The 21,390-nt window shown below is 50.4% G+C and overlaps 3 protein-coding genes across 9 annotated transcripts; 1 reads left to right on the plus strand and 2 right to left on the minus strand.

Moving 5' to 3' along the window:
• Window positions 1–7,906: 7,906 nt before the first annotated feature.
• NFKBID (NFKB inhibitor delta) lies at window positions 7,907–14,585 on the minus strand. Its single transcript, XM_081118435.1, has 12 exons — window positions 14,439–14,585; window positions 13,770–13,870; window positions 13,514–13,574; window positions 12,876–13,093; window positions 12,422–12,612; window positions 12,235–12,340; window positions 11,982–12,128; window positions 11,824–11,875; window positions 11,582–11,730; window positions 9,628–9,744; window positions 9,149–9,313; window positions 7,907–8,521 (listed from the first exon to the last, which is right to left on the minus strand). The coding sequence occupies exons 4-12, from the start codon at window positions 12,879–12,881 to the stop codon at window positions 8,468–8,470; spliced, it is 987 nt and encodes a 328-aa protein (XP_080974561.1). The 5' UTR covers window positions 12,882–13,093; window positions 13,514–13,574; window positions 13,770–13,870; window positions 14,439–14,585; the 3' UTR covers window positions 7,907–8,467.
• On the plus strand, window positions 14,173–17,954 carry HCST (hematopoietic cell signal transducer). 6 transcript variants are annotated; one of them, XM_081118452.1, is made up of 5 exons: window positions 14,173–14,245; window positions 16,437–16,605; window positions 17,002–17,025; window positions 17,456–17,587; window positions 17,805–17,954. In XM_081118452.1, exons 2-5 carry the CDS (start codon window positions 16,563–16,565, stop codon window positions 17,843–17,845), a joined length of 240 nt encoding a protein of 79 aa, XP_080974578.1. In that variant the 5' UTR covers window positions 14,173–14,245; window positions 16,437–16,562; the 3' UTR covers window positions 17,846–17,954. The 6 variants fall into 6 exon arrangements, with proteins under 6 accessions (XP_080974578.1, XP_080974577.1, XP_080974576.1 ...); XM_081118451.1 differs by lacking the exon at window positions 14,173–14,245 and adding an exon at window positions 14,642–14,760 and having other exon boundaries at window positions 16,441–16,605; XM_081118450.1 differs by lacking the exon at window positions 14,173–14,245 and adding an exon at window positions 14,853–15,259.
• A 150-nt stretch (window positions 17,955–18,104) lies between these two features.
• TYROBP (transmembrane immune signaling adaptor TYROBP) lies at window positions 18,105–20,866 on the minus strand. 2 transcript variants are annotated; one of them, XM_081118447.1, is made up of 5 exons: window positions 20,747–20,866; window positions 20,331–20,357; window positions 20,047–20,181; window positions 19,768–19,811; window positions 18,105–18,337 (listed from the first exon to the last, which is right to left on the minus strand). In XM_081118447.1, the coding sequence occupies exons 1-5, from the start codon at window positions 20,805–20,807 to the stop codon at window positions 18,272–18,274; spliced, it is 333 nt and encodes a 110-aa protein (XP_080974573.1). In that variant the 5' UTR covers window positions 20,808–20,866; the 3' UTR covers window positions 18,105–18,271. The 2 variants fall into 2 exon arrangements, with proteins under 2 accessions (XP_080974573.1, XP_080974572.1); XM_081118446.1 differs by having other exon boundaries at window positions 19,768–19,814.
• Between the last annotated feature and the right edge of the window lie 524 nt (window positions 20,867–21,390).

Below are 21,390 nucleotides of genomic sequence, written 5' to 3' on the forward strand. Positions count from 1 at the left end.
AAGTCTCTCCCCTTGAAGTTACAAGTTGGACAACTATAATTCTATAAAGAATCCCCTGCCGAACACACAAACATGCCTGAGGGATTCATGCATTGAGACACCTGAAGGGAGGCACATGGGAGTGAACAGGAGAGACAGGACGAAGGAAGGACAGAGGCAGGAGCTGCAGACACAGTCTGGCACTGGCTGCAGCCAGCAGATGTGATAGCAGTGAAGGCTTGGGGCACAACCCTCACTGAGAAAACTGAAGGGGCAGAGAGCAATCAGGCCTGGGTGGTTGGCACACATTGAGGCTGGGCCCAAGGTCAGGGGCAGAGAAGTGGTGCAAAGGGTGGCAGGGTTCCACAACCTGCCATCACTGGACAAAGGAAGCTGCAGATGTGGGAAGCCACCCATCCTCCTATGGGTTTGTCGCAGTAAAATTCTCACTCAGCAGATTGTGAAAAGACAAAGAAAACTTTCCACAGTAAGTGGTCTGTACTATTGTGGCAAAACCCACTGAAAAAATCAGAGCTGCAGACACTTGAACCGCTTCCCCCGCCTACCCCTCCCCTACTCATCGCAAGGAGCCTGGTGGAAACAGCTGGGTCCTTCAGACAGAGTAGCTCTGCCAGAGGCTTCTGACTACAGGGAGGCTGGGAGATCCATAGAGGACCACATCCCGCCACAGGGTGGTGCCCTGAGACCTAGGTGATGGGGTTGTGAAGGAGATGCTCACCTCCTTGGAAAATATGAACGTTTTCCATGGCAGAGGTGACACCACCCCACAGATATCTCAGAAGCCCCACTGGTGCAGGTAAGAGCAAATAAAAACTTGTGCTTCAGCACCACCTACTGGAAAACAAAAGAAACTTCTTATTAACCTCCCAAATAGTTGAGTGAAATACTTAAATAAAATAAATTTCTTTTTTTGATGGTTATTTTCTTACATAAAAGAAATCTGGAAGTCGGCAGGCCAGAGCTCCTATGGTATCTCAAGCTCCTTTTTTAAAACTTTTTTTTTCAATTACAGTTGACATACAATATTATATTAGTTTCAGGTGTACACCCCAGTGGTTAGACACTATATAACTTACTAAGTGATCATCCTGATAGATCTCGTACCCATCTGACACCACACATAGTCATTACAATATGATTGACTATATTCCCTATGCTGTACTTTACATCCCCGTGACTATTCTGTAACTACCAATTTGTACTTTCTCTCTTGTTTTTTAATCCTCACCCAAGGATGTTTTCCACTGACTTCTAGAAAGAGTAGAAGGGAAGGAGGAGGGGGAAAGAGAGAGAGAGAGAGAAACATCGATGTGAGAGAGACACATCGATTGGCTGCCTCCCGCACGCCCCCCCCCCCCCACACACACACCTGGACGGGGAACTTGCAACCAAGGTATGTGCCCTCGACTGGGAATCAAAGCCGCGACCCTTCGGTGCACAGGGCGACGCTCTAATGCCTGAGCCAAACCGGCCAGGACCAATTTGTACTTCTTAATCACTTCACCTTTTTTACCGATTTCCCCAACCCCCTCCCACCTGGCAACCATCAAAACGTTCTCTGTATCCTTGAGTCTGTTTCTGTCCTGCTTGTTCATTTATTTTGTTTTTTAGATTCAATTGTTGATAGATATGTTTTTATTGCCATTTTGTTGTTCATATATATATTTTTTAATCCTCACCTGAGTATATGTTTTTATTGAGCTTACAGAGAGAGGAAGGGAGAGAGAGAGAGAAACATCAGTGTGAGAGAGAAACATTGATCGGTTGCCTCCCATACGCATCCCAACTGGGAATCGAACCTGCAGCCTACGTATGTGCCTAGCTGTACGGGACAACACTCCAACCAACTGAGCCACCTGGCCAGGACTATTGTTCATATTTCTTATCTTTTTTTTCTTCTTCTTAAAGGAGACCCTTTAACATTTTATGTAACACTGGTTTGGTGGTGATGAACTCCACTAGCTTTTTCTTGTCTGGGAATCTTTTTATATGTCCTTCAATTCTAAATGAGAGCTTTGCTAGGTCGAGTAATCTTGGTTGTTGGTCCTTGCTTCTCATCATTTTGAATATATTGTGCCAAACCCTTCTGGCATGAAATGTTACTCTTTAGAAATCAGCTGACAGTCTTATGGGAACTCCCTTGTTGGTAACTGTCTTTCTCTTGCTGCTTTTAAGATTCTCTCTTTGTCTTTAACCTTTGCCATTTTACTTATGGTGTGTCTTGCTGTGGGCGTCTTTGGGTTCATCTTGATTGGGACTCTGTGCTTCCTGGACTTGTAGTTTCTTCACCAGGTTAGGGAAGTTTTCCATCATTATTATTTTACATAGGTTTTCAATCCTTTGTTCTTTCTCTTCTTCTTCTGAAATGGTGTGAATGTTGGTATGCTTGAAGTTGTCCCAGAGGCTCCTTACATTACCCTCATTTTTTGGATTTTTTTTTTTTCTGTTCTGATTGGGTATAAAAGGGAATAATTTGTGACAACAAAAACATAAAAGGAGGGAGACTAAACTTTGCACGGGTAAATGGAAATAAGATGCAATCGGAATAAAAAGGACTACTGTACATAAACCTAAAATCTAGAACTGAGACACATAACATAAAAAAAGAGGAAACAGAGGGGGGAAAAGTCATAGAATACCACCAAACTAAAATTATAGAAATACAAGGGAAAAGAAACAATGGAGACACAGAGCTACCAGAAAATAAAAGACCAAATGGCTATAGGAAATCCTCATACATCAATAACCACCCTAAATTTAAATGGGCTGAACTCACCATTAAAAGGCACAGAGTAGCAGATTGGATTTTTTAAAAAAACAACCCAACTATATGCTGCCTTCAGGAGACCCATCTCAGCTGCAAAGACAAATGTAGACTCAACATGAAGGTTTGAAAATGATTCTTCAAGCAAATGGCATCCAGAGAAAAGCAGATGTAGCCACACTTATATCAGAAAATATAGATTTCAAGATAAAGAAGGTAACAAGAGACAAGGATGGGCATTTTTTAATGATAAAGGGGAACAATACATCAAGACGACATAACACTTATTAATATATATGCACTCAACCTGAGAGCACCAAAATACATAAAGCAATTATTAACAGAATTAAAGGAAGAAACTGACAAAAATACAATTATAGTAGGGAAGCTAAATACCTCATTGACAGCAACAAGTACATCATCCAAACAGAAAATCAATAAAGAAATATCAGCCTCCAATGACATATTAGACCAAGTGGACATAATCGATATTTACAGAGCTTTTCATCCCTAAACACCAGAATATACATTTTTCTCTAGTGCACACGACATATTCTCAAGGAGAGACCATATTTTGGAGCACAAAGCTAGTCTCAACAAATTCAAAAAGATTGAAAGCATAGTCTCTGACCACAGGGTTTTGAAACTGAAAGTCAACTGCAAAAAGCAAGCTGGAAAAAATGCAAATATGTGGAGATTAAACAACATGCTACTGAAACACTACTGGGTCAATGAGAATGACATTATGACATATCAAAGTCTTTGGAATGCAGCAAAAGCAATAATAAGAGGAAAGTTTACAGGTCTGCCTCAATAAACAACAACAACAAAATCTTTTAAAAATAACCTAACATTTCACCTTAGGAAAATAAGAATGAACAAAGCCCAAAGTCCGTAGAAGAAAGAAAACCATGAAAATCAAAGCAGAATTAATATAGAGAACAAAGAAACGATAGAAAAATTAAAGCAAGAAAGAATTGGTTCTTGAAAAGATTAATAAAATTGACATTTGTTTGGCTAGACTAAGGCAAAGAGAGAAAGGACCCAAACAAAAGCAGAAATGAAAGTTACAAAGAAAAACAGAAATACAAAGGACTACGTAAGAGTACTCTAAAAGGCTATGTGCCGCCAAATTAGATCACGTGGAAGAGATGGACAAGCGCTTAGAAAACATATAACCTCCCTAGACTCATTCACGAAGAACTGAAAAATCTAAGTAGACTGAGCTGCAGAAAGGAAACAGTCATTAAAAACCTCCCCAAAAGTAAACATCCAGGACCAGATGGCTTCACAAATGAATCTACCAAACATTCAAAGAAGACAATACCTGACCTCAAACTCTTTCCAAAAATGGAAGAAGAGGCAATACTTCCTAACTCACTTTATTAGGCCAATAGCACCCTGTTACCAAAACTTGGCAAGGACCACACACACACACACACACACACACACACACACAGTAAAGACCTAAAGACCAATAGTATCTCTGCTGCATACGGATGCAAATCCGAAACATAAGACTAGCAAATCGAATACGTGTAAAAGATGATGCTTTGTGGTCACAGGGGGTTCATTCCAGGGGTTCGAGAATGGTTTAATATTTGCAGGTCAACATGACACGTCACATCAACAAAATAAAAGACAAAGTCATATGATCATATCAATAGATGCAGAAAAAGCATTTGACAAGGTACACCTATTGATGCTGAAAACAGTCAACAGAATGGGTATAGGAGGAAAGTGCCTCAACATAATGAAGGCCATATATGGACAAACCCTCAGCTAATATCACACTCAAGGGTGGGAAACTGAAAGCTTTTCCTCTAAGATTAGGAACAAAACAAGGATGCCCGCTCTCGCCACTGACTGTCAGAGCAATCAGGCAAGAGAAAGAGATAAAAGGCATCCACATTGGGATTGACAAAGTAAAATCGTCCTATGGCACACGACATGATTCTATATACAGAAAACCCTAAAGACTTCACCAAAGATCTATTAGAAACAATAAACAAATACAGTAAAAGTTGCAGGATAAAAATTCAATGGACAGCCCTGGCTGGTTTGGCTCAGTGGTTAGAACGTCAGCCTACGGACTGAAGGATCCCGGGTTTGATTTCAGCCAAGGGCACGTGCCTCAGTAGCAGGTTTCATCCCTGGCCCCGGTAGGGGTGAGTGCGGGAGGCAACTAATAGATGAGTCTCACATCAATGTTTCTCTCTCTCTCTCTCTTCCTTCTACTCTCTGAAAAGCAATGGAAAAAATATCCTCTGGTGAGGATTAAAGAAAAAAGAAAAAAAATGTTCAATGTCACTAATCATCAGAGAGATGCAAATTAAAACTACAATGAGGTATCGCCTCAAGTCTGCCAGAATGGCTACATCAATAAATCAACAAACAACAAGTACTGGCGGGGATGTGGAGAAAAGGGAACCCTAGTGCATTGTTGGGTGGGAATGCAAACTGGTGCAGCCACTATGGAAAACAGTGTGGAGTTTCCTCAAAAAATTAAAAATGGAACTGCCTGTTGGCCCATCAACCCCACTTCTGGGTATATACCCTAAGAAACACTAATCAGAAAAAATATATGCACCTGTATGTTACAGCAGCGCAATTTACAATAGCTAAGACCAGGAAACAGTCCAAGCACCCATCAGTAGATGAGTGGATAAAAAAACCTGTGGGGCATTTACACCATGGAATACTATGCAGCTGTGAAGAAGAAGGATCTCTTACCCTTTGGGATGGCATGGTGGGGTCTGGAGATTATTATGCTAAGCGAAATAAGCCAGGCAGAGAAAGACATATATCATGTGATCTCACTTATGTGTGGAATCTAATGAACAAAATAAACACAAAATAGGACCAGAAGCATGGATACATGGAATAGACTGACAGGGGTCAGAGGAGAGGGGGATGGTGAGGATGGGAAGAGATCAACTCAAGTATATATAAACATATATGCATAGCCCATGGACATGGACAATAATGTGGTGAAGGCCTAGAAAGAGCAGAGGCTGGGTGGAGGGAGGCAAAGAAGGGGGGGGAATGGGGGACATCTGTAACAGAGTCAACAATAAATAAAATGGGCAGAGGATCTAAACACTTTTCCCAAGAAGACAAATGGCCAACAGATATATGAAAACATGCTCAACTTCACTAGCTATAAGGGAAATGCAAATCAAAACCACAATGAGATACCACCTCACACCCATTAGAATGGCTATTATCAACAAGACAGGTAATAACAAGTGCTGGGGAGGTTGTGGGGAAAAGGAACCCTCATTCACTGCTGTTGGGAATGTAAACTGGTACAGCCACTGTGGAAACCAGTATGGAGGTTCCTCAAAAAATTAATTACAGTTAACATATGACCCAGCAATTGCTCTTCTGGATATCTACCAAAAAAATTGAAAGCATTTTTTTCATAAAGATATATGTACCCCTATGTTCACTGCAGCATTATTTATAGTGGCCGAGACATGGAGACAACCTAAGAAGTGTCCTTTGATGAACAACTGGGCAAAGCTGTGGTACACATATACAAAACACTACTCCACCGTAAGAAAAGATGAAATACTGACGTTTGTGACAACATGGATGGATCTTGAATATCGCGCAAAGTGAAATAAGTCCGATGGACAGATGGAAACAAGAACCACAGGATTTCCTCATGGGGGATATAAATCAGAAAGCAAGAGACGAACAAATAAAACAATCAAACTCATAGACACAGATGGCAATATGAAAGTCACCAGAGGGGAAGGGGTTTAGGGGCAGGATGAAGAGGGTAAGAGGTCCAAATACACAGGGTGGGGCAAAAGTAGGCTGATAGTTGTGAGTACGCAAAATGATTTATTCTTGTAGGATGATTTATTAATGACTATTATTTTCTATGTGAACAATTGTAAACCTACTTTTGCCCCACCCTATATGGTGACGGAGGGAGACTAGACTTTGGGTGGTGAGCACACAATGTAATTTACAGATGATTATAGAATTGTACACTTGAGACTTACATACTGCTATTAATCAATGTCACCTCAATAAATTTAATTTTAAAAAAGGCTATCTGGGGTGGGTGCTCTTTGGTGATGAAATTGGGATGGAGGCCAGAGCAGAGGCTGTGAGACAGGCATAAGAGGACATTGTGGATCTATTCTTTTATTTAAATATATATATATGTCTTTATTGATTTCAGAGACAGGAAGGGAGAGGGAGGGATAGAAACATCAATGATGAGTCATTGATCGGCTGCCTCCTGCACATCCCCTGCTGGGGATCAAGTCCACAACCCGGGCATGTGCCCTGACCAGGAATCGAACCGTGATCTCCTGGATCATAGGTAGATGTTCAACCGCTGAGCCACACCAGCCAGGCTGTAGAGCTCTTCTTAGTGTGGGTTTCTCCAGAAGCAGAGGCCGAGGCAAGGATTTGAGATTATTTGGAAAAGGCGTACATTGGTAGGGGAGGCGGAAGTAACACAGAAAAAGGAAAGCAACCAAGAAAGGGTGTTATTTTCTTAGTTATTATTTTCATTGCTTTTCAGAGTGGGAGAGAAATATCGATGTGAGAGAGACACATCTATTGATTGCCTCCCGCATGTGCCCCAACCTGGGCTGGGGATTGAGCCTGCAACCGAGGTACGTGCCCTTGGCCAGAATCAAATCCGGGACCCTTCAGTCCACAGGCCGATGCTCTAACCACTCAGCCAACCAGCTAGAGCAAGAACGGGTGTTAAGCCAGTACCTCTGTGGGGAACTGGAACTTATTTTTCTGTTGGGGAACTTCGAGAGCCATGTACAACACGCTCCCGAGTTATGCCAATAGAGAGGGGAGGGACCTGGAGTATTTATTTCCCATCTTCTCCCAGCCGGTGGTTGAGGGCTGCTTGAGTGGGAAGTTGCATGAACTCCCTGGCATTGAAGGCTTGCCATGCTCACATCTAAGGCACAGCAAAGCTTCACGTGCTGGCACTGGCAGTCAAGCCACCATGTGTTATAGGGGGAGGGTGACGACATAAGGACTTCGCACCCACAGTATCTGCTCCATGCCCCCACCCAGGAACATTCATCCAAACACTTCTCAGCCAGGCACCACAGCCACTCCCCAACACCAATGTCTCCAGAGATTAGACGACAGAAGTTCTAGGCAAACTGAGTTTAATAGGGAGTTTCAGGGAGGGATTCAGTGGAAATGCAGAGGACTGGGACAGGGGCCCAGCTGAGTTCTAAATTAGAAAGCAGTAGGACCTAGGGGACTCTAATCTAGCAGAGTCCTTATATCTCAGGGTTAAGGACCTGGAGAGGTTGGGGGTTCATCTTAAGAACTCTACTGGGATGATACTGGGAGCTGTTTGGGATGCCCCACGTACCACATAGGGGAGTTATAGCTCAGGTTCCAGGTGTGAAGAGCTAAGTGGGGGAAGGGTTGGGGGTGCAGGGTGTTTCACAGAAACAATCAAGGGGCCTCAATTTCACAGAAATCATCAAGGGGGCTCCTTGTGAGTGAGGGAAGGATAGCACACCACCCCAAATATTGGGGGCTGTTTACCTCCACCCCAGCAGCCACTTTGAGGTTTTAATGTAAGACCCCAATGGCAGGACATTCCACATACATTATCATGGATTTGCAACATTAGCATACGCTGACTGTCCCACAGGACGGTGGGGACTGGAAAATCAGTCCAGGTTCTGGGTTTGAGTCCTAAGAGGACAGGCCTGGGGGTGCCACGCGGCTCCTCTTCAATAGCTGCCGGAGCTGTGAAGACAAGGCAGAGGGAGATGTTTTGGAGGTTGCAAAGAGAGGCAGGGGAAGCACAGCTGGTGAGGTTGGAAGTTAAAGAAAAGTTGAGTGGGGTCGGATGAGTTGGAAGATCAGGTCAGAGTCATGATTTGGAGTTGGGGGTGAAGGTCTAGGTTCACACATTGAGAAAAGACTCAGGAGGTGAAGGGAAAACTTGCTGGTTGGGAGCTCCCGCCTTTGGGTTCACATTGAGGATGGGAGTTGAAGGGTAGAGACATGCGGTCAGAAGTCCCATTTGGGGGTCAGGAGTCCCACTTTGAGGTCAGGACTCGGGGTTAGGGGAAAGGGATTGGAGGTCACACTTGAGAACCAAAGGTCATACCCTGAGGTCAGGATTCAGGCTTGGAAGCAGAGGTGCCAGTCTGAGGTCAGGATTGAAGTAGAGGTCAGGAGGAGTTACCATTTCAAGGTAAGGGATCAAATACTGAGGTAAGAGGTCACGTTTTGGACTCAGGGTTGGATAGGGGTCAAGGTGACCTTCTGAGATTATAAGGAACCCCCTGAGGTTAGGAATGAGTAGGGTCGGGGGTTGCCCAGTTAGGTCAGAGGTCACTCTGTAGTCAGGGCGGGCTCAGTGCTCACCCCCTCAGGGCCCGGCCCAGGACGCAGCAGGTGGACAGGCTGTTCGTTCTCCAGGTTTCGCAGTGTTGGATCCGCCCCGGCTGCCAGCAGGCGCCGCACTATGGCCTCCTGGGGTGGCCCAGGGGGCAGGGCAGCTGCCATGTGGAGGGCCGTGTTCCCATGGGCCTGGGGACAGTGAGGGGAAGACAGAGAAGGATTCAGACTCAGCTGGCCTGAGCCCTCAGCACCACACTTCATAGTCTGTAGCATCCACCGGCATATTTCTCCCTTCACATCCAGATCCCACACACCCCGCCCACATCCCAGAGCCCCCTCCACAACCACATTCCACACACCTCAATCTACATCTACATCCTGTACAGCCTCCATCTAGGTCCCATACAATGTCCCCTCCAGTCACAGCCCATAGAACCCCCACTATCCCACTGCCCTCTCTGCCACATCTCTCATGGTCTCCACATTCTGGCCTAGGGCCCCACCTTCATGTTGACAAAGGCCCGCAGGTCTCCCTGTGGCAGCTCCAGCAGCAGCTGAACTAGGGTGGGGTTGGCGGCCTGCACAGCCAAATGCAGAACAGTCTTGTTGCTCTTGATCTCCTGTGGGGAGGTGAACGGCAGAGGTAAGGCCAGTCCTCACGCCCAGGCCCCCCGCCATGGAGCCCAAGAGCCTGTGGGGACCCTGCCTCTCCTTTGTAAGCACCCAGGGGTGCCTTATACAGTTGTATGGATTGTGCACTATACAAAAATACCACATTTAAGGGGTTGCCATTCACACCATACAAATCACCAAGCTTTACATTTATTAAGAGAATTTTCCAGCCCAAGCGTCTGGGGAAAAGGCTCCCTTCCTAATCCTCCAAGGTGTTCTCTGGGTTAGCAGCTGCTCTGGCCACCCCACATTCTATCAAGCACAGTAAAACGTACCCACATCCCACAGGGACTGTACTTTATCTATTACAAGGATGAGAGCTGAGCAACATTAATCAGTGGATTAAACTAAGCCTGTGTCCATTTCCATATTAAGCTGTTCTCTTCATATTTTGGAGCAAATGAAGCCATTTTCCACAATGAAACTTTAGTATGTGCCTTTAAAGAGTTTGTAATGATATTAAAAATGTTAGGTATTCATACAGGGCAAAACAACCTAATTGGCTCACTAAATAAATTATGAAGAGAAAACAGAGATGGAGGGGGAGGCTCTAAGTTAAGAGTGACTTAAAAGGACATATCATTGCACCCTGGCTGGTGTGGCTCAGTCGGTTGAGTGTCATCCTGTGCACCAAAAAGTCGCCGGTTTGATTTCTGGTCAGGGCACATGCCTAGGTTGCAATTCGGTTACCAGTGGGGTACGTGCAGGAGGCAACTGATTGATGTTTCTCTCTCTAAAATCAATTTTTAAAAAACTTAAAAACAAACAAATCACTACAATATGTGGGCTTTATTTGGATCCTCAGGGGTTTTTTAATGAAAAAAATAAATGTATGACACTTTAGAGCCAAACGAAAGTTGAATACAGCCAGGATATTTGACGTTATGAAATTGTTAATTATTTCTAAGGTGGAATAATGGTATTGTGGCTAAGAGTTCTTTTATTTATTTATTTTTATTATTATTTTTTAAATATATCTTTATTGATTTCAGAGAGAGGAAAGGAGAAGGAGAGAGAGACAGAAACATCACTGATGAGAGAGTCATTGATCAGCTGTCTAGCCCGGAAACCGGGCATGTGCCCTGACTAGGAATCGAACCCTGATCGCCTGGATCCTAGGTCGACGCTCAACCGCTGAGCCACGCCCGGCTGGGCAAGAGTTCTTTTAAAGACACACAAATATTTATGGATAAACTTATATGCTTGGATTTCCTTAACATAGCTAAGTGGAGGCATAGATGGTGCAGGACTGGCTATGAGTTGCTTATTATTGATGTTTGTTTGGTACATGGAGTTCGTTATACTATTTTCTGTACTTTATCAGTGCTAAAATTCTTTAAAAAAAGAAGCCAAAGTGATATGTGGATGTTTCATTCTCTCAGCTAGCTCGTAAAGGAAGGAGGGTAATATAAAATAACTGTTGAGAGCTCAGTTCTAAAATCAGACTACCTGGGTTCTAATCTCCTCTCCGACACTCACAAGCTGTAAGACTTTTGACACCTTGTACCTTAGTCTCCTTATCAGCAAAAGAGAGAAATAATAGCACACACATCAAAAGGTGTTTGTGAGAATTCAATATTCTATGAAACTCAGTGCTTGATAAATATAGGCTAAGATCAGTAATATTATTTCCAGCTGACAATTGGGACACAGAGAAGTGAAGCAATGTGCTCCAGGACACAGGCTGGGAAAAGGCAAAGTCAGTGTTTGTTTGGAGCCCTGGACACCCAGGTGCCCCGATCCCATAAGCCCTCCTCAGGGCTGGCTGCCCATAGCCCAGCTCACCTGGCTGGTGTGATCGGCACCCATGTGCAGCAACATCTGGACGCAAGACAGCCTGTCTCGGGCCTGAGTACTCAGCACCCGGGGACAGAGGTCAGGTGGGAACATAGCAACATTGAGGGCCAGGATGGCTGTGTGGAGAGGGGTGAGGCCTGCGGAATGGAGACAGTGAGGGCTCTGCATCTGGAGCACCCAACCTGCCCAGCCCCACCTGCCACACCAGCCCTGCACACCACCCAACTTACCCTCGAAGTCTCTGGCTTCTAAGTCAACCCGAACCCCTGAGTTAATCACAGCCTGGGAGGAAGAGAAGGCAGAGTGCTGGATTAGGGTCTCCCCGTGCCTCTCATTCCCGAAAGCCAGGATCTGGGCAATCAGTGCACCCCACCTGCCACAGCCATACCGAGAGGACTCCTGGGAGCCCATAGGTAGCAGCCACATGCAAGACAGACCGTCCCTGATGGTCAGTAGCATTGGGCTCCGCTCCCAGGTTCAGTAGATCCTCCACAATCAGGGGCTGATTGGCGGCAGCAGCCACCAGGAGAGGAGTCTGCAGGTGAAAGGAAAAGTCAGTCCCCCTCCCCTCTGAAAACCAGGAAGCCAGGCCCCAAGACCCTCTGCCCTCAGATTCAGTAATCCAAGCCCCTGGCCCTCACCTTGCCCTTATGCTCACGAATGTCCAGATGTCTGTACACTTGGAGCACCTCCGCTGCAGCATATGCTGCCCAACGCAGACCCCGGGCTGCCAACAGGTGCAGGAGCCTGAGAACAGGTGGGGGCAGCAGTGAGTACAGCCCCCCCACCCGGGCCAGGAGCCCACAGCCTCCAGTCCCCTATACTCACGTGTCTCCCTCCTCATCCTGGGCCAGCAGCCGCTGTGGCCCCAAGGCCAGCATATGGGCACGGGCTGCATCCAGGGATGGTCCGGTGACAACAGGGGGCAACTGTGGGGGTCCTGAGGGGAGTCCAGAACCTTTCCAGGATCCCACCTGTGGCAGGGAAGGTTCTGCATAGGGCCGGGTATCCAGGGGATCCTGAAGGGTACGGGTGGTGAGGAGAGCCAGTCAGCTGAGGATTCCCTCTTCCCAACCCAACCCACCACACACACACATATAGAGCCCCAGGTAGAGAGGCTGCGTGTCCCACCTGTGCGAAGTGAACTTAGACCTTTGGGCCTTAATTTTGCCCATCTGAGGAATGGGATCTTAACCCAGCCCCAAATAACTCAGAACGCTGCATGAAGGCACCTGGGGATTTTGGGGGCCCTTCAGCATTCTGTTTCCACTCTGTATCTCACCTCCATCCCCAGGGGAAATGGATATGGTTGTCCTGGGTCCAAGAGTGGGCAGAAGTCAGAAGTCAGGAAACCTTCAGCAGCAGATGTAGGATAAGAGTAGGGGCTGTCTGTGTAGGCAGCATGCGTGTTGGGGCTCCAGTCTGGAAAGCCTGTGGTGGGGGCCAGGCTGCCAAGTCCAGAACCCACAGTCTCCTGGTGGGCTGGGAAGTGAGTATGGCCTGCATGTGAGAAGAGGAACAGGGGCAGGCCAGGTTACCAAAGTTAGGGAAGTCACAGCCAAGGCTGGAGGACCCGTGTGAGGGCCTGGAGTCTCCCAAGGTACTGAAAGCTAGTACTTCCAGGACCTAGAATCCTGGGACTCCAAGGGGTTGGAAGGTTGGACTTCTGGGACCTGGACTCCCAGGATGCTGAGGGGTTGAGGGCATAGACTCCCAGAGCACCAAAAGGCTGGGAGCCCGGGGCCCTGGGACACCAAAGGGCTGTGTGCGCAGACTACTGGGCTGCAGAGAACTTCCACTGGGTCCCGGCAAGAATCAGGGCCTGACTCCTGCTTCCCAAAGTTCTAAGAGTTGGGATAGAAGTCCCTGAGGGAAGCCGGGGCTGGGAGCTGAAGGAACCAAGTGAGGTTTCAGACTTACCAACCTCACCCTCGGTCAGGGATGGTGTCAGGGGCTGGGCCAGGGGAGGTGGGAACTGTCCCTGTAGAGACATAAGGAAAAAGGAACACAGTTGAATTTATCTGGAGATTCTTCAGCATCCATTCCCCAGCTGTAGGGCGTCTAAATCAGGACTACATCTCTCATCACCCCTGAACACCCAGCAAGCCAGCAGGTCCCTGCCCCACGGGACATGGCCTCCTGAGAGCCGCAGTGGACAGGGCTTCATGGGCCTCACCGGTGCCCCACCAGCGTCAGGCTGTTGCTGGCGGCGCCTCTGTTCTTCCAGGAGCTTTTTCACCGTCTGTGATGGGCAGTGGTTGCGCTCACTCCGGCTCACTGCGGGGTAAAGAGGGAAGAGAAATAATCAGCACCCGAGTTGGGGGCAGGGGCGGGGGTGCGGGGGACTGGGCGCCCTCCTCGCCCTCCCGCGCGGAAAAATTGGCACACAGATGCCGCCTGAGAACTCCAAAGCCAATCTAAGGTTTCGGGTGCTGCGCCCGCCTCCGCCGTTTCCTTCCTTTTGCTCCGCACTTTCCCCTCTGAGCCAACTTTCCACCAGCGTCGTGGAAACTGAGGACGGGGGAGGAGGATGCCCCTCTGCGCACCCCCCCCCCCGCCCCACGACTTCCGTGAAAAATCCCACCGTCCCGATCTCCCAGTCCTGAGGCCTCGGGGGTTGTCTGGCATCACATCCTGGACCCGCACATCCAGGTTCCAACATCTCTCTTCCCAAGAAGCTGCCCCGACACCCTTTCCTGGGGAAACCAGGCCCTCTCCCGGGGTAACCAGGACTCAAGAGCCCCTAGCTCCGCAGAGATCCAGACCCCACCCCCACCTTCCAGGCCCCATCCCGCCGGAGACCAGGAGCCCAGCAGCTGCTTCCCCAGGACCCGAGAGTCCGGACCTTCAGCCTCCTGCTCCCTCGGCCCTGGGAGTCCCAGCTCCCGGGCCCCTCGTAGGCACGACCCAGCAGGTCGGCGCCCCCCACGCGCGGCCTCCCGCGTCCGGCGGAGGAAGGGTTAAGGGAGGAGGCGGGCTCGGGCCGCCCGCCGGCGCGCTGACGCGGGGCGCACGCAAGGGAATCTTCCGCACCCCTCCTCCCCGCCGCGCGCCCAGGTGTCCCGCCGGGAGGCGGGGCGCGCGGCCGAGCTCGGCGCCCGCGGAATCCCCGCACGCGGGGAATTTCTGCTCAGCCCCGGAACCCGGGACGCGTGGCGACTCGGGAAGTCCCGGGGCGGGGGCAGAGTCGCCGCCGGCGCGGACCCTGCCGGGCCCTCCCCGCTGAGCCCCGCGGCTGGTTTTGAACAACCACGCCCCCGAGGACTCCGCGCGGCCCCGCTTGCCCCCGGGGAAGGGATCTGGGCCGCCAGCCCCGGCCTCCCGCAGGCCCCAGATTCCTGATCCCAGTCCCCTTGCCCCCAGGACCCAGGAGTCCAGAATCGCAGCCGCTCCTCCATCCTGACCGCGGAATCCGAGCGCTGTCTCCCCTCCAAACACCGGGCACCCTCGGTCTCAGGACCCAGGGCCTCACTCTGCCGGGGCCGAGCGGGCCTCACCCCCCGCCCCCCATTACCTCGGGGGTTCCGTGGCGTGGACTGCGGGCCCCCTGGGCCCCGGCCTCGGCGCTGCGCCAGCCTCGCTGTTACCCCGCGGAGCCGCCGGGTCCCCGATCTTGGGCTGGGTCAGCCTTGAGTTTTTAAACGGGTCTGGCACCGCCCGCCGCGGGTAGGGCCCCGCCCACAGCGCGGGAGTCCCCCAGTCGCGCTCCAGCAAACCCAGGCTCTGAATGGGCTGGGCTGACTGAGCGCGCGACTGCACAGGGTAGAGAGGGCTGGGGGCTCCCCACCTTCCGTCTGAGAAAAAGGGGCCTGGGATATTGGGCTCCTGAAGGAGGGGGGCACTGGGGCCTGGATTTCTCGGCCTCTGTCGAAGGGGGACTGGAAACGACTCCAGGGCCCCGGGCTGGGGCTGGGGCTGGGGGCAATATTACTGGTCCTGGGGGAGGAGAGGCCTGGGGGCCCAGACCTCCTGGTCTCCTGGGAGGAAAGGCCTTCCTCCCTTTTCCTCACATCACCTCCTTTTTCAGAGGTCAGTTCGCATGTATTCATTCATCATTTAACATAATGTGTGACTGCAGGGGAAGCACTTCGCTGGCTGCTGTGTTACAGCGTGACCTAAGCAGGCAGGAATTCCCACCCTCATTGGCTGACATTCCAGGGAGAGGCTGTTCTCAGTTCCCGCCTTGGGGACTGCCCATAGGGCTCACATTAATCTCATTTCTCCCTTGCTTTCAAGAATCCACGGCCTCCTGAGGGTTCACCTGCTGCTCCTTCTCAGTTTCCCTGGCTCTTTCCCCCTCTTCACCCATTCTTAGAGGGGAAGAGTTGTCGTCCATCTGTACTCACTTCCTTGGCAATCTCATCCTGTCTGGTGACTTTAAATGCCATCCATAAGCCATCAACCCCCAAATTTACACCTTCAGATGAGACTTAACCCCTGAACTCAAAGGCAGCTGTGGTCATTCTCCACAGGAAGATCTAGCGGGCATTTCCAGCTCAGTGTGCCCAAACCTCCTGCACTTCCCTCCCCCTGCCCCCAAACCGGCTTCTCCTCCATCCTGTCAAAGGATGCTCCATCTTCTCAGTTGCTTAGGCCATAAGCTTTGGTCCTCCTAGATCCCTCTCTCTCATACACACGCTTATCTACTCCATCAACAAGTTTTGTTGGCGTTCCCTCCAAAATCTTTCCAGAATCTCCCCAGTGCCCACACCCTGGTCCACCTGTTACCTCCCACCTGGACAATCATAACAACTTCCCTAGTCTCTGACCCTTCCCTCAGTTTGTCCCCAAAGACAGTCACAGGGACCCACCACCTCTCCTCTCTCCCCACCCCCACACACAGGAAGCCGCTAGACCTGCTACCAGCAGGGTGACATCCGCTTTTGCTGCCTCTCTGCTCCCCCACTCTTCCTCAGAACCTCTCTGGACCAAAGCCCTTTGGGAGACCCCTTCCAACCCACAGCCCACCATGATCCCTTCAGGCAACATCCTGCTTCTACTTTTGCTGCCAGGTGAAGCCAGCAGTTATGGGGGGGGGGGGGGGCGGCAGGCAGAGGATTTGTGAAAGGGATGGCTTGGGTGAAGACACGGATGCCAAGGGCGGGTCCTTCTCCCAGTGACCCTTCCCTTCCCTTCCAGGAGACCCATTTGGCTTTGGGGCCTGGTTCTAGGGGAGGGAAGCCAGGTTCTGGAGTGCCTGCCTGTTAGCCTCGCCTTCTCACTGCTGGGTCTCTGCTGCTTCCGATTTCCTGCCTCTTCCTGCTTCTCTGGGAGCTCCCCTCCCATTTGGCCCCTCCTACTCATCTGATCTTTGGAAGTGGAGCCTACTTCTCAGGACATTACCTTTCCCTGCGCTCTATTCCGGGAACCACCTCCCCTGGCTGATTACCTCCCATCTCTCTCCACAGTGGCGGCAGCTCAGGTAACCCCAGGTGAGAAAGCAACACTCCTTCCCCACTGCCATGCTACTTCAGGTCGTCTCCATCCCTAAAGTATAGCTTGAGGATCCTATCCTGGAATACCCCCCGCAGCTCTCCAGGTTACCATCTCACTTCGCATTCCAAATCGAGCCCCAGAGGATCTTCAGCCCTTCCCAGGTCCCTTTCTCACTGCCCTTTTCACCAAACTGCAGCCCCAGGGACTTGGCCCCAGGAGGACCCACTATGCCCAAAGCACAGCAGGTCTCAGGATGCTGGGATACCCCAGACTCTGGATCCCCATCTCCTTTTTTATCCCCCAAGTGCAACCCCAGGGAACCTGGGTCACCCCTCAGGGACTTCCTCTGCCCATATGCTCAAAGCACAGCCCTGAAAGCCTGGAACCCCCTCAAGCTGCCTTCTTGTTTTGGCCCCCACCCTCCAGGTTCCTGTTCCGGGTGTGGGCCCCTCCCCCTACCACTCCTGGGGGGGCTTGTGGCTGCGGATGCTGTGGTATCTCTGCTCATCGTGGTGGCAGTGTTTTTGTGTGCCGGCCTACGCCACAGGCCCACCCAAGGTGAGGGCAGGGCCTGGAGTGGGGGCGGTGTCCCTCGGGAAGAGGTTCCCATGGAGGGGGCCCCCGGGGAAGCCCTGGAGGTACTGCTGGGGAAACCCTGGGGGTACTGCTGGGGGAACTCCTGAGGAAACCCCTGAGACAGGGGGTCCCCAGGGAGGTGAAGATGTGGGTGGGTGGTGGGTGGTCAAGCCTCATGCTTTCTCTTCCCCACCCTCAGAAGATGGCAAGGTCTACATCAACATGCCTGGCAGGGGCTGACCCCCTGGAACTGGGACCTTTGACTTCTGACCCTCTCATCCTGGATTGTGTGTGGTGGCACAGGAAACCCACTCCCCCGTTTGGATTGGAATAAAGCAACTGAAATACCTCTACTTGTAATTATTTCTCAAAGAACCCAGCAAACCCAGCGTCTCCAAAGCCTCCCTCCCATTTACCTGTTTCTGGGTCCATGACCCATCCTCCCAGAACCCCACAGATCCCCATCTTCTCAGCCCAAAGATCTGGAATAGCTCAGCAGTGTTTCGTGCTCCGTGTTTATTTGGGGGCAGGGGTGGGGGAAGGTCTGACATCTCAGAAAGGGCACTCCGTGGGTCTGTATCTTGGTGGGAGTAGGAGCAAGGTGCTGGGTAGGCGTCAGGAATGACTGGATCCAAGCATCAGGCTGTTGACTGCCATGGTTTAGGCTCACTTGTAATATTGCCTCTGTGTGTTGAGGTCACTGTAGACATCTGACCTCTGACCTTGGAGCTCCTAAAGGGATGGACAGTGTGGGAACCATCCATGGAAGGGGTCCACCAAATAAACTTAAAACCAAATCTGGTCTTCTCCCAGTGGCCTGCAAGTCCCCTGGTAGCTTCTTCAACCTCGCAGCCTTGTTAGACATCTCGATTTTATTCAGGTGCCTTGCAAGGTCCCCTTTCTCCTCTGTTCATCATTAGGCCCCAGCCTCAGAGTCTTTGCACATCCTGTCCTCTCTGCTTGGAACACTTGTCCCCTAAATATTTCCATGGATGGTTCCACTCCCCCTTCAAATCTTAGCCTGTCACTTCCTCAGTAAGGTGTTTCTTGATTTCCCTCATCTGTAGCTCCTTCACCCCACCCCACCCCGCACCTTTACCTCAGCCTGCTTTATCCCTTCATGATGACTTCCAAAATAACCTTATTTGTTAATTTGTTTCAAGTCTGTTTCCCCAGCTGGGACATAGGCTCTGCTGCCGTGTCCTCGGTATCCAGTACATGTAGGTGCTCAACAAATGAAGCAGAGCAGTGCTTTGCCCTGATATTTCACTGCCCCCAGGAACTGGAAAGCTCCTTCAGTCTTCTGGACCTCACAGGGCTACACTCAGATTCTCTCAGTTGACAAAGAGACTTTTTATCACAAGTAAGGCAAAGCAAAGCTGGTTGTGGACAAGTAAAGCAGGTTTCCCAGAGCAGGGCTCACAGTTGCAGAGGGGGGTCTCTGGCCCCAAAAGGCAGGCATCACACAGAACCCCTGAAATCATCTATGCATATGGCCTGTCTGGGTGAGCATCCTTCTAGAGAGGGGCCTGTTTGGCTTCCATTGGATTCACAGAGGAGCTCATGACCCCCTAAAGAGTTAAGAACTATGGTGACAGAGAGGCAGGAGGTGGAAAGATGCCCCTATCTGCATCATGGTCCTTAAGAAGGGTTTCAAGGATATTTGCACCACTCCTCAATTATATGCACAATTTTGTATTTTTTGCGTGGCTTTTTCTGAAGAGTCTCTAGCTTTCATTCGTTTTTCAGAGGGATGTAGGATCCCACCCCCCACCCCCAAATTTTAGAACTCTCTTTAGAGTTACCAGACTAGAACTGGGTTATATTCTCTGTTCTGATGAGAGCCTCTCCCTTACTGCAGTCTGTCCTGGGCTGGGCTCTTCAAGAACAGTGTGGAGACTGCCTTCTGGCTAAGGCCTGCATTTGCCTTTGCAAAGGTAAACCATCCCTACATTTTCCTCTCCACACATTTTAAACTGAGCATAAAGTCATGATTATTCATTGGATTAGTTTTGGACAGACGCCCCATTAGTCTTCAAGGGTTTGTGAAGCTACTGAGAAAGTGGCTTCAGGGTCTAAAGGTAGGGGCTTGGGGTAGGGGCTTGTTTAGGGCAGACACCCCCAGGGCAGGAGTGAGACAAAAGAGAAGCTGTTTTCCTCACCTGATAAGGCGACTCTGTCTCAGTGATGCGCTGTTTCCGGGTCACTGCTGGGGGTGGGGAGGGACACAGGGTGCAGAGGCAGGCAGGTGGTGAATTGGGACTATTTGATGTGGAATCAAGCCCTCCTTCACCATCCCCTTGTCTTGGGAGCTTACCTCTCCCCTCTAGACAAATCCTCAGAGTGTCCCATTCCCATCCAGCCCCACTCACCCTCCACAGCCCCTTTCCCCCAGGGACCAGCCAGCTCAGAGTGTCCCATTCCCATCCAGCCCCACTCACCCTCCACAGCCCCTTTCCCCCGAGGGACCAGCCGGCCCAGAGAGTACACAACCAGGGCAATGAGGACGGTAAGCACCAGGTCCCCCAGCACGATCCCAGCCAGCACACCAGGGCTCACCACGGAGCAGTTGCAGTCTGGGAATGTATATGGCACAGGAGTCAGGGGAGGCCAGTGGGAGGTGGGACTTGGGAGGAGGTGTCAGAGGGGGAGGTTTGGAGAGATTTGGGAAGAGATGGGGAGGTCCTTCAGAAGTAGGGAGGGGTATTTCAGGGTCTAGGCCTACCGCTCTGGGACTGGACAGGGCTGAGACCTGAAGAAAGAAAAAGAACGTTAACTGAGATGTGGAGCTATGACTGGAGGGTGGGCAGAGAAGCTGGAGAGGGTGGGCTCTGACAGCGGGGCGCAAGGGTGGGGAGCATCCTCTGGTCGGACCTGTGGCCGACACAAAGGCCACAGGACTGTGTTACTTCTACACCGACTTGTCCTGTTATAATACCCTTAGAGTCCCCTCCCTCTGCTTCTACCGGAGGCCAGCTCTTGAGGTTTCAGGTTCTGGGAGAGACCCATAGGGTTTGGGGAGCTGGGGACCTGCTCCTGTCCCAACCTTCCCCTTTAGTTCTCTCTTTCCACCCTGCTCCCTGCCTTGCCCCAAGGTGAGCTCAGGGACTCAGGAGGTAGCTGCAGAAGCCCCCAACTCACCACCCACAGTCAGAAGGAGAGGCAGGAGCAGAAGCCTGTTGGAGGGTCCAAGGCCCCCCATGGTGCAGGCGACACTGCTGGATACTACAGTCCAAGGGCCAGTGGGATGTGGCCAACCAAGTGAAGGAGGAAGTCTGAGGTGGGCGGTGGCAGTGGGGGAGGGGACAATAGGGGAAGAGGGACAGAGATAGATAGCACCAGAAAGAATCAGGCCCAGACATCCCAGGGGCAATGCTATAGCCCCCCTTGGGGGGCATGAAGGGCAAAGGGTACATATATCAACTCAGCCTCCATCCCCAATCAGGGGCCAGGCATTGTAACAGGAAGATAAAGCGAACTCTGCCTCTTCCTGGCTGGGCAACCTTGAGCAAGTCACTCAGTCTCTCTGGGCCTCAGTTTCCTCATCTGTAAAATGGGGGGTAAAATAATACCTACTTCATAGGGAGTTGTGGGGTCAAATGAATTAATGTTTCTAGAACAGGGACTGACACTTGTCAGCTTTTTATAAGAGCCAGCTATAATCATTACACAATCAGAACCTTGTGATGTTTGTAGCATAGTAAAAGAGAGCCACCAGGCCCGGCCGGGTGTGGCTCAGCGGTTGAGCATCCACCTAGGATCTAGGAGATCACGGTTCGATTCCT

The sequence above is a fragment of the Miniopterus schreibersii genome (assembly GCF_964146895.1).
Source record: "Miniopterus schreibersii genome assembly, chromosome: 18".
Classification (NCBI taxonomy): Eukaryota; Metazoa; Chordata; class Mammalia; order Chiroptera; family Miniopteridae; genus Miniopterus; species Miniopterus schreibersii.